Source organism: Rissa tridactyla, chromosome 18, assembly GCF_028500815.1.
Source record: "Rissa tridactyla isolate bRisTri1 chromosome 18, bRisTri1.patW.cur.20221130, whole genome shotgun sequence".
Taxonomy (NCBI): domain Eukaryota; kingdom Metazoa; phylum Chordata; class Aves; order Charadriiformes; family Laridae; genus Rissa; species Rissa tridactyla.
Window position 1 is genome coordinate 3,401,862 of NC_071483.1, and position 14,103 is coordinate 3,415,964.

Below are 14,103 nucleotides of genomic sequence, written 5' to 3' on the forward strand. Positions count from 1 at the left end.
CTCCTGTCTGGGTGGCACAGTCCCCGTTTCGTGGGTAGCATGGCTCACCAGCGCTGGCTACACGCAGGTGAACATGGATGCGGCTCCCGTGGCTCCACATCCTGCAAGCTGCTCTAGCAGACCAGATCCTCTCACCGTTACCGTGCGCATCCCCTCTGTGGCTGCGTGATCTGGCAGCTTCACGCATCAGTACCTGGGTGCCGCGTGGCCTGGCCTGACACCCTGGTGCAGGTCCTCTTACCTGCCCTCTGCCCAGTCTCCCACCAACTCCAAGTCCGTCCAGCCTCATCACCTACAACCGCAGCAGTGAAGCAGTAACATCTGCCAAGAAACCCAGCTTTACATCAAAAAATCTTCTTTTTCCAAGTGTAGATGGATGTTTGGCTCGCGGGCTGTCCCATGCCAGCAGAATAATGCAAAAGACGTCCCAACTTCCCACTGCTGAGCGGAGAGGTCAGTCCCTTGCTGCCAAACAAGGTCTACCAATACACGGGTCGCTTACAGGCAAAAGGGATTAGAAGAGAAATTCTCTTAAGAGAAAAACAATTTATTCAACAATAAATGAAAAATCCTCTCAGACTCAATTTAAAAGAAAGGCAGTAGGGGTTGCTGCTTTCATCCCACAGCATCACTTCACACCCTCAAGCTTGACAGTCCAGCCAGACTGAGGAGGTAGAGGAGAGGGAAGCATGTAGGGCAGAGTTATGAGCAGTCCTTTGCCTGGGGACTCCTGCCACTTCAGAGTCCCTGCAAAACCCAACATTGTCACCTGCAGAGGAGGGCAGGGGAAACGATCAGTTGTAGCTCACCCAGGTACTTCCCATTTGAACACCCCAAAACGCGTTTACATTCCCTACAGCATTTCCCTGACATCCAAAGCAGTCCCGCACATTTCCACCCATCATTCACAAAGGTAACACACAGGATATTTTGGGGCCAAACTGTAGTTTGTTGTTTGTTTTGGGGTTTTCTGGTGTTTGTTTTTTTTTTTTTACTGAGAAGGCTTTATTACCTCTGTTTGTTTAGAGCAAAGGGCACTCTAGCATTTGCGTCACTTACAATTACATTTACAATTAGCGGGTCAGTGTACCTGATTTGAATTTGAGATGCAATACCAGTGATCCCTTCTATGTGTGAGGCTGTCCTGGTTTGAGGTAAAACAGAACAGGCTTTTTATTTACTTCACCTTCCTGTGTCAATAGGAACAAAAGACTCCTGGGGAGAAGTGTTTCTGCCTATTCCATGGCAGACTATGAGCCTTCCCGACAAGCCCCATCCAATGTTCTGTGCTGAACAGCGAGCTAAAGCCTGGAGAACAACCTGGGATGCTGCAAGGATCTGGAGGGAGGCCAGAGCACCCCAGAACAAGAAGTACGGGATGACAACTTCCACACTCCCCCCAGTTTCCAAATGAAGTCAGGTTGGACCTTCCCAGCCCACAGGTGCCCGATACGGGCTCCCAGAGTGCGTTACTGTTTTTTCAAGTTCCCTACTTGTGTGGCTGGGGATGGCGTGGGCGAGGACAGCTCCAAAACGTTGTCCCGAGGCCAGATCAGAAAGATGGCATAGACAACTGGTCCCTTAGAAGTGTACCTAAGAGAGGAAGAGTTCAGCAAGGTGAAGAGCCCGATAAGAGTGAGAACCAGACATGAGCTTGACCTTTCCACAAGCACAAGAACACTGGCTTGCCTACTGTCACCACACAGGGGTCACCTACTTTCCCCTCATTCCAAAATCTGTCACTTTGAACCCACCATTTAGCCAGTCAGCACTGGCTGATGAAACCCAAACAAAGTCCATGCGTGCTTCCTAAAAGCAAATGTCATTTGACGATCTGTCCTTGCCTCAGCCTGTGGTCAACAGAGTGGATACGCTGCCTTATCCTGATCATTGCTCTCCATTTCCAGATTGAACACACTTGGGCACACTACAGGAAAAAAAGCCCCTCTGTTTTGTAGCAATTTCTCTCTCTTGACTCACTATGCCCCCCTCAGTCAGTGTAACTCTAAACGTTGGGTAACAGTGATATAACAGCTTAAAAGCAAATATCACTATATTTACAAACTGTATGTGTTTGGATGATCTACATTTGTGCAATTCAAACTAGCCAGGACCACTACTTACACAGCCCTGACAGCAGCAGCATGGGCGTTTTTTTAAAGGAAGAGTTGGTTTTTTTCCAAATCAAGCAGGATGTATGAAGTCCTGATTTTCATTCTCTTATTTCTCTTATTTCTAAGATATTCCTTAGATAACACCCTAGGGCAGGAACTCAACACTCCAATTGTAAGATTACCTAAATGCCATCTGCACCTGATGGCAATGCTTCATAGTATACCAAATTTAAGAAAAAAACACAAAAGAAATGTCAGCTCTGGAATCCCCAGCCCAAATGGTACCGAGCAATGGAGTCCTTACCAGACCATATCTGTGCTGTTCTCCATCTGTACTCTCCATGGCTTCGATTCATAAATTGCCTCCCCATTAGTGTCCAGCCACCTCCCAAGGGCCAGAAGTCTTTCTTGGAAGATGGGAACAATCACCCCTTCTTTTGTAGGTCCCACATTGAGAAGGTAGTTGCCTCCAAAACTCACAGTCTGCACTAGCTCCTGTGACAGATAAACCCAGGTAACAAATTGCGTTATCTTCACTTCTGATAACAAAGAAACCTGAGGAGGGCTTCGTCCTCATCAACTGCTCCTTTAACTCCAGCCCAATTGTATGAAACACATGACAACTCTTTCTGCAAGTCAGAGGATTAAGGAAACCTCTAATTCTCAGTAACTCCTCCACACCTCTTATTTTGATTTGAGATTTCTTACCTCAATGATACTTGCTTCATCCATTAACTCAGAAATGTTCATGTTGCTCCGATAGCCCCAGGAAAGCTTGTCGATGGAGGAGCACATCTCCCACTTGTGAGTTGGCAGGGTCCCTGGCTTGTATTTGTCAGCACAATTGTAGTAGCCTCCATGATGGCAAGAGCAGTTATTACACCAACGATCATTAACAACAACAGTGTCCTGAAAGAAGAAACTCAGCTCAGTAGGGAGAATGTCTTGTCTTGGACTTTTCAGCTTGCATTCATCCCTCCTAAGTTAGCAAAGGCATCAAAGTTAGGAAGTAACTCCCTGTGTAAACAAAGGAAAGAGAGAGAAGATCCTCCAGAGAAGGCTGAATCCCTTCCTGGGAGAACCTCTATCTATTCACTCAGGTAGAAGTTGAGGCAACAAGGTTCCTGGCCTCTGAGCCTCCCACGTGTGTGCTGTAAGGCCATGAGAGTCTTCTCGTAGGAGCACACTGTAGGTGTCTTATTTTTTGTGAAATAATAAAGCACATTTATCACCTGTCAAGCAGGTTTCTGATTCGATTGCATTTATATCTCACTGCTGACAGACCTTCCATACCCATAAAATGCTAGCAGCCATGAGGGGTAGCTGAAAGAAAATACCTTGACAGGACTATCGTTATAAAGCCAGGCAAGGAAAGAGGTAGAATTCCAGTATGAGTCCGGAGCTTCCCAGTCTCCATCCGACCAAATCAAATCTGGTTTATATCTAACAGAGAGATGAATGTTATTTCAAAATGGCTTATTTTCTCCTACCACAAAGGAAATGTGTTTCTTGCGTCTGGAGTCTAGCTTCACTTCCTCTTCCTATTCCCTGACATTACCAGCAGGTTTATGCTATTGCTTTCTGCTTCAGACAAAGCTGTAAGTGAGGTTCTTGCAGCAGCAAAGAATGATGTGTTGATCACGTCTAAAGAGAGGATGCAGTTCTTCCAAAAACCAGAAGATTGCACCTCAAAGGCAATTACAAGGCACATACTTGACCTGGTACAATGACCATTCTAAGCAACACGTGTCCAAGCCTCGTATTTTTGTCAACAAGGGGAAGTAAGGCAAGGATGTAAATTCACCGTGAAATTGCTTTTCTACTCTACTACATACTAAACAGCTTGCTCCACTTTCAAAGCCACTCTGCATGTAAAATTTGTCTCTACCTTATTCTACAAGTTAGACTGTCCACAGGGCAAATGTGAACCCCTTTTCTAATATCCACAAATCATTACCAATAAATAAACAGATTTGCCTTGGCAAAAATTAACATTTGTCACCTCTCTTGTCTGCATCCACTCTGCATCTTTCTCTACAGTATTGAAATCAGGAAATGTTCTTGATTCCTAACTGGTTGCAGCTCTTACTTCAAGACAAGATCATAAAGTTCTGGCATGGTCTTCTTTAAAACGAAGTTCTGGGTCTTGAAGCCACTTTCTTTGTCAGCTAGATAGAGTGGATTAAACCACTCTAACAGAGAGTGATACAGTCCATAGTGTATGTTGCTGAAGGACAGAAAACACAGAGGAAAGAGTTAGGCTGGCAGTAGGGACTAAGAACCAGTGGCAGGTTAGAATACTAGCATTACTATTTCACAGAAGACATCGTGACTTTGCAAGAACTACTGTTTTCATATTAATCTGTTTTCCGCTATTTATCAAGAACAGTCAGGAGAATTCAATGCACATAGAAGAAAGGAACAGCACAGTTTGGCAGGGCCGTACCTCTCCCTGAGGGCTTGTCCCAGCTCTCCTACGAGATCTCGGTGGGGCCCTGTATCCAGGGAATTCCAGTTCCAGGACACAGGTGACCCCCAGTTGGTGAAGCCTTCATGGTGCTTCGTGGTCAGTACCACGTACCTGAGGGGAAAAAAAGTGCTCGATCAGGATGACAAAGGAACCACCTAAGATATTCCCCAGCCTCACTGCCAAACCCAGTCACTAAGAAAGCAAGGGACTGAATAATCATGCTGTGAGGAGCCCTCTTTCATTACCCTTTGAGAAGCAACTACAAGAATAATAGAGGTTTTAAACGGATTTTAATGCTGGAAAAGAATGAACAATGAAGACTTGGGAAGTAGCAAGACCCGTTGTCTCCTCAGCACCCTGGGCATGACCCCTCAGGGATCTCCAGCATTGCTCAGGGCCCCCCAGTCCCTCAGGGTTCCCCAGACTTAGCCCTTCCATCCCCTCAGGGACGCCCACATCCTCCTGGGGACTTAAGGCACAGACCCCCCATCCCCTCCAGGCCTTCCCATCCCCTCAGGGACCCCCGCATCCTCCTGGGGACTTAAGGCACAGACCCCCCATCCCCTCCAGGCCTTCCCATCCCCTCAGGGATCCCCAGACATGGCTCCCCCATCTGCTCAGTGACCAGGGACCCCCGCATCCTCCTGGGGACTTAAGGCACAGACCCCCCATCCCCTCCAGGCCTTCCCATCCCCTCAGGGATCCCCAGACATGGCTCCCCCATCTGCTCAGTGACCAGGGACCCCCGTCCCCTCACAGATCGCCAGAAATGGCTCCTACATCCTCTCAGGGACCCCCAGATAGGACCCCCAGACATGGCTCCCCATCTGCTCAGTGACCAGGAACTCCCCCATCCCCTCATAGATCCCCAGAAATGGCTCCCCCATCTGCTCAGGGACACATGAGCATGGCACTCATCCCCTCAGGGACCCGCCATCCCCTCAGGGACCCCCAGACATGGCTTCCCCATGCGCTCAGTGACCAGGGATCCCCATCCCCTCACGGATCCCCAGAAATGGCTCCCCCAACCCCTCAGGGACCCATGGGCATGGCACTCATCCCCTCAGGGACCCCCTCATCCCCCCAGGGACCCCCAACCGCCCCGGCCGGTGCCCGGCACTGACCTGGCCCCAGCCCGCTGGAAGAGCTGTGCCCACTCGCGGGGATGGAAGTCGTGGGCGGTGAAGCGGGGCGCAAAGTCCGCGTATGTGGTGTGGGGCGGGTAGCGGCGCTGCACGAAGCGCTGGTAGTCGGAGCGGTGCTCGCCCTGCCAGTGCCACCAGAACCACTCGGAGCCCCAGGCCGGGACGGAGAACACCCCCCAGTGCACGAACACCCCCACCTTGGCCTGGTCGAACCAGGCCGGCAGCGGCCTCGCGTCCAGGCTGTCCCAGTCCGGGCGGTAGCGCGGCCCGGCCAACACCGGCCCCAGCGCCGCCGCCAGCCACAGCAGCCCCACGGCCGCCATCCTGCCGCCTGACGTCAGCGCGGCCGCCGCCATGGCTACCGAGGCAACGGCGCCGCGGCCGCCACCATGGCTACCGAGGCAACGGCGAGGCGCCGCCATCGCTGCCCAGGGGCCCCCGGTTCGAGGCTGCGCTCCGCCTGGCAGCGGGGATGGCCGCCCCCTTCCTCCCTTCTTCCCTCACTCCCAGCCCAGCTCTGCCCCGCTGTAACCGCCTGAGTGCCCTTTTCTGCGGTTTGAGCCTCTGAGGGGCGAGGAGAGAGCCCATGGGGTTGGCCCCATGGCGGCTGGGCCTCCATGAGACCCGTCTCCCCCTGGCCTGCCTGGGCAGCCGGAGCAGGCCCAGCGCCTGGTTCCAAAAGCCGCACGTGAGGGCTAAGTGCATCCCCTGGGGAAATAGGGCAGAGTCCAGGGGCCTCACGGCCATTCCCCAGGCCAGGCTCATCCCTGTTGGAGGCATTTCGGGAGCCCCGCTGCTCTTGGGGACACCGGCAAAGGGCCCTGTCCCCCTTTGCTCTCCTTGCAGGTTTTGCAGCTGAAGATGTCTGTTTTTGTGTAATTTGCAAAAAAACCTACCGAGTTCCTCACGCTCAGAGTATCTGCCCCAGCTTGGGCTTAAACCTGTCGCCTGAAGGAGTTTGTGCCCCAGAGGCTAATGGAAGAAAAGGCTGGAAAATTACTTTAATGTTTAATCACATAACATCCAAAAAATGCCTGCGTGGCACAGGTTAGCTTTCCTTAAATTTGCTGAAAGAAACACACTGCCCTGCAGGGTCCGGTCCATCTCGAAATCCTCAACTATGGCAGAGTCCATAAACCACAGTGAGAGTATTTCAGTTTTCCATAAAGAATTAGATGCTAACATCAACACGACCCTAAATACTGTGAGACAGGATTAGGCAGGACCATCTGCAAGCGAGTCCAGAGAAATCATCTGCACCTTTCCCAGCAAGGGCTGAGGTCCCTCCTGCTGCTGGTCCTGCTCCCGAATGATGTAGCGAGGCATGAACCATCACCAGGACCTCATCACGACTCGGTGTTGTTCTCTGCGACCTTTGCCAGGACCTGAAGTGCTTTCGTCACCATGCTGCTAATACATAACACCCGGGGACAGCATTCGAGCATTCGATGTACCTCTGCTACGTAGCGATGTGCTATTAGCAGTTTGCTGACGGTGCTCGTACAACTCTGGCCGTGCTCAGTTAAGGGGTTTAGAGAGAGTTATGTGATGCCAGGGGATTTCTAGAGAAACTGAAGGTCTGCAGAGCGTTTTACTTGAGGTTAGCTATATTTTAAGGAATTGTAAGGAAGACACCGCTGAATATAAGAAAAAACGGGTTAGGAGGTTACCGGTGGACACGCAGGAGGACAGGCAGGAGGATTTGTCATAAAATGGTAGGATCTGCTGTTCTGGGGCATGGCAATATCTGCTGCCTCATAGCTGGCACACTGACGTGGCACCAGTATCTCTGCAGCTTGGGGACCGGCTGCCTGTGTAAGTCTGTGCGCTTTTTGTCCCAGCACCTAAGAATAACATCAGTGGGAGCTGGCTCCATGACAGGCATCTGATCCCTCATGTCCCAGGACCTCCATAAGAAGATAAAGGAAAAAGAAAAGTGATCCAGACTGTTTCTGCCAGTCCGAGCATGGACTTTCCATGACTGTCTCCCTACATTACACGCATGTCCTCGCAGGCGGTCTCTATCACGGAGGACTTGTGGGTGCTCTCTACTTCTGGGCTTTCCTCAGAGGCCTTCAGCTGCCTCCTGAAGCGAGAAAAGACCATCGTCAGGGAGGAATATAGTTCTTTGCTGCGCAGGGCATAAATAATGGGGTTCACCATGGAATTGAGCAGGCAGAGGGTGCTGCAGAAGGCAAACACCTTGCGCAGGTGATTGCTCAGCCTAGCAAAGATGCTGTAGATCATGAGAACGAGGATCGGAGACCAGCACAGCACGAGGACAGTCAAGACCATGACGAGGGTCTTGGCCAACATGACATCCATCCTCATCCTGGTGTTTTGCTTTCCCACCTGTGCTTGGTACTTCTCCATGTAGGCCACGTGCTGGTGAGCCCTCCATAGCACGTGCGTGTAGGCGTAGATGATACACCCCAGCAGGACCATGATGAAGCAGATCCAGCTCGACAGATATTTGTCATCCACAAACGGGAATAGCTCTGAGCAGGTTGAATTGAGTGTGCAGCAGTTCCAGCCCAGGAGGGGCAGGGAAGCAATGGTCGCACATGTCACCCAGAGCACCACCAGGGCTATCCAAGCTCTTTTCCTTGTCATGAGGAGCTTGTATTCGGAGGGACGGCTGATGGAGATGTAACGGTCCAGGGCTGTCAGCAGCAAGCTGCTCAGGGAGGCAGAGAAGGACGTGTTCACCCCTCCCAGCTGCAGCAGGAACGTTTCTTTAGAGAAATCAATTTCATTAAAGACGTGGAAGTTAACAAAACTGCAGACGAAGATGATGCTGGCCAGAATGTCAGCCAAGGCCAGGCTGCTGATAAAGATGTAGGAAGGCTTTCTCCTGGTCCCAGGGGAAGAGAAGATCAAGTACAGCACCAAAGAGTTCTCAAAAATGCACAGTGTCCCAAAGAGGCCACACAGTGTGGCAATGCTTATTTTCTGCGCTTGCGTGCTGAGGACCATGAAGCACTGCATGGTGTTCACACTGCATTTGGAGGCATTTTCATGTGCCTTACAAATATCCATTGTAATTAACTGGAACCAGGAGCTCATAGAGACCGTTTTTGTTTCCTTCTACACTTCTTCAGATGCTCTGAAACAGACCAAGGGGAAGGGAACTTACAGGAGCAAAATGAGCAATAAATTCAACCCACTCAGACACATCCTTCTCTTTAGGTGGAGGCAAGCAAAAGGAAAATAGCCCAGGGACACCTACTTTCAGGTCCACGGCCCAAACGCTGGAGCCAATTCCACCCTTTCCCAGCAGCGATCCAGGCTTTGTCCCACCGGCAATTTGGCTGAGACCCATCTATCGCAGTGCGTGGGTACCACGTCCGTACCACGTCCGTAGTCTGTACCACGTCTGTCTCTTGGGCTATTTCCTCACCACAAGAGGGAAGCAGCAACGCTGAGAATTGTACAATGGAGAAGGATGAGGGATATTGTGTTGCCAAGGACTCGGTGCGACTCATCTGGGAAGACAAAGTGTACTTTGAAGCATTTACTCTTCACCAAAGCTGTTTGAACACAAAAAATTGCAAGATTGATTTTATATTTAAGCTTGCCCATTGCAGTTTTATAAAGCTTAGTCTCATTAAAATTGTGTTTCTCCCCCCATAATCCCTGTGTCATGAGTCAGCCTGTCCCATGGTCAGGTGATTAAAAGTTATAGTTTCACATCTATATTAGAATGCAGGTTGGACTTAACGATGGGGACATACAGGAGTTAAACCACCTACGAACCTAAGAACCCCTGTATATGCCCACGATTAGATTAATTTTATCAGTATTTTTAGCTTCAGCAGAGATGTGATGGAGGGAAAGGCCTTATTTTCCCCTAGGCAGATGTTGAACTGCTCGGTGCACCCTGTGGCAGCAAAGTTGTGTTTTTCTCTACACTTCTGCAGCTTAATGCATTTAAATTTTCATTACACAGATGAGCTTGTCCTTCAAATGTTGTTTTTCTCCCATTCTTGCTCTTGATTATACTTGTGCTTTAAACCAAATGCACTTTCATTGAGGGCTCAGCTGCGTTTCCTCATGTAACAGGGGGAACAAGGTCATCCTGGACCGGGTTATAGAGAGCAGATGAAGAGGTGGGTGTTGAGTACACTAAAGCTGCCTTATTACCAAAGAGATGCTGTGTCCCAAGTGCCACGTACCAGCAGGTCATACCACCTGTGGGACAGGAACCCGTTCCCAAAAGCATACGCCTGGCTTTGAGTATCCAAGATCCCACATCCAGGCAATGGGACCACGGGTTCCCGTTGCTGGAGGAAAGCACTGAGCTGACAGCGTTCCCTTTCCCCCAGAACAAACACGCCACCGTCTCTCCCTGCCGTCAGCTCTCTTTTGAAAGAGGAAATGTCCAAAACGTGCAAGCCACAGCAGACGGGATGTGTGATGACTACGGCTACCTGGGGAGTGGAGCGAGCACCCAGGCAATGCAGGGGCTGCGCTGCTGGGCGCCAGGCACCTGTAGCCAACCATCTGTGGTTTCTCTGTCTGTTTTTTGAAATTGGCTGTCTTTAGAGGTGACAATAGCCAGCAGGGACCAACACCCTAGAAACCTCTGTCCACAACATCTTAGCAGTGACACGTATTTTATACCTGTCTTCATTACGTCCTTCCCCACTGATTTCCCCGTTCCCTGGCACCCATCACTGTTTCTGTGTTTAGCAGTAGTTGCAAAATAGCCCTGAGCACTTGAGATGCTGCCCAAGAGGTCACGGAGAAGAGCCCAAGCCCCACGCTTTGCTCCTGCCTGCCTGTCAGGGCTCGAACATGGGCAGTTGCAGGGCATTCGGTGCGTATTGCAGCCAGAGCAGTTCAACCCTGCTTTGCATTTCTTGGCATATCAGACTGGCGGAGTCCTGGACTTTGGGCTGAGATGTGGCTCGGCATTGCAGCAAACCTCTCTCCTCTTACATCAGGCTCTGGCATGGGGCAATCACACAGGACCGGAGATGTTGCACTCTAATCTCAGCACTCTTGTTTCCTGCAGCTCTCCACAAAAACACTACAAGGGCCGCAGTAACTACTAACTGCTGTTATTAAACCTGACAACATCTCCCTCTCCAGAGAGAGATGGATTTAGCGGACAGATCGACTTTGACACATCCCAGGGCTCACCAGGGGCCACCAGGGCAGCAGCTGCCTCCTCGAGTACCCAAAACCCCCCAGCCAAAACCCTAGCATCCAAACCAAGACATCTCTTAATTAAGCAGACTCCAGCACCACCTTGACATGTATTAATTGCAGCCAGCATTCCCAGGACCATCTTAAATTCTCAGTATCTGCAGTCGTGCAATGTCCAACAAACATATTTAGGAGCTTGGAAACTGTGCTGAATGCTAGGCAAGAGACTGAGGCCAGTAAAATGCCATCGCTCATGTTACGTTGCTTGGGGAGAGAATTTGGTTATAACGGCAAACTAACTCCTGCACTGACTGTTCTGGTACAGCTCTCTCCATTAAGCTGACATAATTCAGATAAGCCCTTAGGTTCAGATTACTGTGCTGGGCTCGTAGCAATCAGCCAGCCCAGACCTTCTCTTCCCACATGTGTTGTGTCTCAGGCTGAAGGACAAGGATGAATCTCTTTACAGTTTTGACTGAACTCCACCAAATCCTCCTTCCAGCTCCTGTGTCTGTGAGGGAAAGCACAAGGCTTTGCTCCAGCGCAAGATCTCTTCTGCAGAGAAAACACGGTGCCAAGAGCCTCTCTCCTTGCACTGCCTGTCCCTTTGGGTTTTTTTAGCCATAAGGCTGCTTTTTCCTGCCCAGGGGACATTTTTCTCTTGTCAGATGGGCTCCTGGATTCAACCATTTGTTTGTTCATGCCCACTGCCTCCTGCACACTTCAGCTCCTGGGAAACAAGCCAGCCTGTATCTGGATCCCAGGGGAGAGCTGATCCGCAGCATCCTCCATGGGGCAAGTCCCACTTCCAGGGTGGAAACCCCCTTCTGAGGGGCAGCATCTCCACCTCCCTGGGAATTACAGCCCCAGGCACGGCTGTGCATCCCCACCACAACCAGCCCAACAAGCCCAGTGTCCCTGCCTGCTGGGCTGATGTTTCAGATCAGCAAGAAAGAGTGAAGGGGCTTCTCGCCCTCCTTTGGAGCCAGGAGGCTGCGGCACAGAGGGACTGGGTCCCTGGGAGCTGCAAGAGCCAAGCAGGGTTTTCCTGGGCCTCTGCACAGGATTAATTCTGCTCTAGCACAGCAAAGTGTCTCCTGCCGGCAGGATCTCCCAGGGTGGGAAATATTCTGCAAAATAAAGCAATGGAAACCCCGTCTCTTGCAATGGAGAAACCTCCAGACAGTGCCAATAGTAATAGCAGAGCCCCGGGAGGCAGCAAATGGAGGCAACACACTGAACGAACAAGAAGCCCAGCAAAACAAAACGTAGATAAGGCATTTGGGAATGCAATAAATTTCTGATACAGCCTCAATGACTGCAAAGTCTGCCCAGAAGCAGCAGAGAAACCTTTCCCCCGCTAGATCTGCTTGTGAGCCCACTCACTCCAGCCTAATAACTCCACCGGCTTCAGCTGAAATTAAATCTACAAGTGAAAAAGTCCTTTTCCATTTCAGCGCATTGCTGCGATTGATTTCAGCTGTCAGACGCACACTGCCTTGCACACAGCAGCACCGTTTCTGATATCTCTTGGGATGGTTTCTTCATTTACAGAGACATCTCAGAATCCTTGTTGATTAATAAGTTAACATATCGGTTGCTTAGATAATGTAAAATTACATTTTCCTGATGCAATCAGCCAGTGCAATGTGCCTGCAGCACTCTGAAATCACTGGTCTTGAATATTTTGTCGTCAGAATTTCTGAGAGATTTGATGTTTACAATAAAATAAAATGTCTTAAGTGATCACCTAGTATGAACAAGTGAAGTGATTTATCCAAAAACTGGAAATTTCACTTGCTGAAAAAGCAAAATATCTTTTGCTCTACAAATATTACAGTTTGTACACGATTTCTTGTTTCAGTTGCAGGAGAAGTTTTGCCATTATTTTGGAAATAGCCGTTCATCCCGGTTTGTTCCTCCGACTACATTAAATAATGCCGAGCAGAGTTACCTCCCTGGTGAACTGTCTGGCACAAACGCCACACCGAAGATTATATGCTTATTTCTATTTAGCGTCCAGTTCTGTCCATGGGTGACTGCTCGGGGGGGGTGGGTGCAGAGCAGCACTGCGAATGCCCGTCTGGGTACAAAGCGTGACAAAACAGAGCTGCTCTCACTCCACCAAAACCACAGCACGCGAAGTCATAATAAACAGTAAGTCCAGCAGAACGCTCAGCCTGAGAGCTCAGTATCGTACTCATGCTTGTGAGACATTTGGAAATACCTCTGACATATCCAGTGTTAATATTTCCTAAAATCAGCTGTAAAGAGTTAATCCCCACTCCGCTATTTAGACACTTACCTTCCGTGTTCTCGTTAAGAAAGGATTCATCCTAAAAAACAATTTTCCCACCCTTTGTTACACATGGCATTGCAGTTTATCCTGAATAACCCCAGGAATTTCCCCGTGACAAGCCCTGCGTGGCAGAGTCTCTCCAGTCTGTGTGTGTGTGTCAGCACCGTGGGCTCAAAGGGACGATGTGCATTTTACTGCGAGAAAAAGGATCCTTGGCTGCAGGATCTCCCCCCGTGTTAGCGAACGCAAACCACTCACCTCCTCTCGCCCGCGCCGCGGGCTGGGGGTGCCTGGGGGCTTCCCATCCCTCCAGCTCTCAGGGCAGTTTGTGCAGCCGCAGACGGCGCCTGCTTCCTTCTGCTTTCACATCACTTTTGGTCTCATCTGGGTTTCTCATACCATTCTGTTTTATTCCCCTGGGCTGGAAATCCATCGGTGCAAATCCTTCCTCTGGTTTCTTGCTCTCTTTTGCATTCTTTTGGTGAACGTGTGTCAGGTTTTCTTTCCTTACCCACTTCCCCTCTGGGTCTTGTGTTCTGCTTCTGGCTGCTAGTGTCACATCTCACAACCACCCCAACCCTCCGGCTCACTGAAATAATTTGCTCCGTCCCTCCGATTCCTCCGTGTACCTGCAGTGTTTGAGGCAAGAGACACTCAGGGGCTTTTCCTGATTTCTCTGGGGAAGTGGAAGAGGAGGGGAAGGAAAAGAGCTAGGAGGCAGACATGGAAAAATCTGGATATACCTAGCTGCGTGTAGGTATAAGGGCAAGCTCAGAAATCTGCCATCTGAGTGCTTGTCTGGCACCATTAATAGCAAGAACCCCACCTGTCTGGGCCCCAGAAAGTGGGCAAGCCACTTCTCTGTGCACAAACGCGCTCTGCTAATGCCAGAAGAATAAGGTGATTTTCTCTTTGCAAGTGGAA

The 14,103-nt window shown here is 50.1% G+C and overlaps 2 protein-coding genes across 6 annotated transcripts; both read right to left on the minus strand.

Annotated features, from left to right (window-relative positions):
- Positions 1-526: 526 nt before the first annotated feature.
- FUCA1 (alpha-L-fucosidase 1) lies at positions 527-6,164 on the minus strand. 2 transcript variants are annotated; one of them, XM_054223837.1, is made up of 8 exons: positions 5,709-6,164; positions 4,561-4,695; positions 4,204-4,341; positions 3,452-3,557; positions 2,823-3,023; positions 2,419-2,609; positions 1,494-1,593; positions 527-769 (listed from the first exon to the last, which is right to left on the minus strand). In XM_054223837.1, exons 1-8 carry the CDS (start codon positions 6,149-6,151, stop codon positions 629-631), a joined length of 1,455 nt encoding a protein of 484 aa, XP_054079812.1. In that variant the 5' UTR covers positions 6,152-6,164; the 3' UTR covers positions 527-628. The 2 variants fall into 2 exon arrangements, with proteins under 2 accessions (XP_054079812.1, XP_054079813.1); XM_054223838.1 differs by lacking the exon at positions 1,494-1,593 and having other exon boundaries at positions 636-769.
- Positions 6,165-6,650: 486 nt separating this feature from the next.
- Positions 6,651-13,680, minus strand: CNR2 (cannabinoid receptor 2). 4 transcript variants are annotated; one of them, XM_054223998.1, is made up of 3 exons: positions 13,438-13,680; positions 8,959-9,214; positions 6,651-8,835 (listed from the first exon to the last, which is right to left on the minus strand). In XM_054223998.1, exon 3 carries the CDS (start codon positions 8,793-8,795, stop codon positions 7,719-7,721), a length of 1,077 nt encoding a protein of 358 aa, XP_054079973.1. In that variant the 5' UTR covers positions 8,796-8,835; positions 8,959-9,214; positions 13,438-13,680; the 3' UTR covers positions 6,651-7,718. The 4 variants fall into 4 exon arrangements, with proteins under 4 accessions (XP_054079973.1, XP_054079975.1, XP_054079976.1 ...); XM_054224000.1 differs by having other exon boundaries at positions 6,651-8,860; XM_054224001.1 differs by lacking the exon at positions 8,959-9,214.
- Positions 13,681-14,103: the final 423 nt, after the last annotated feature.

What these genes read in the sequence shown, in the direction of transcription:
- FUCA1 (XM_054223837.1), bottom strand. Translation starts at nt 6,151, where the DNA reads ATGGCGGCGCCTCGCCGTTGCCTCGGTAGCCATGGTGGCGGCCGCGGC. An exon ending in TTCCAGCGGGCTGGGGCCAG is followed by an intron (nt 4,696 to 5,708) that starts GTCAGTGCCGGG and finishes TTTTCCCCTCAG; the next exon opens with GTACGTGGTACTGACCACGA. An exon ending in CGCCATCCCCAGCCACACAA is followed by an intron (nt 770 to 1,493) that starts GTAGGGAACTTG and finishes CCTCCTCTGCAG; the next exon opens with GTGACAATGTTGGGTTTTGC.
- CNR2 (XM_054224001.1), bottom strand. Translation starts at nt 8,795, where the DNA reads ATGAGCTCCTGGTTCCAGTTAATTACAATGGATATTTGTAAGGCACAT.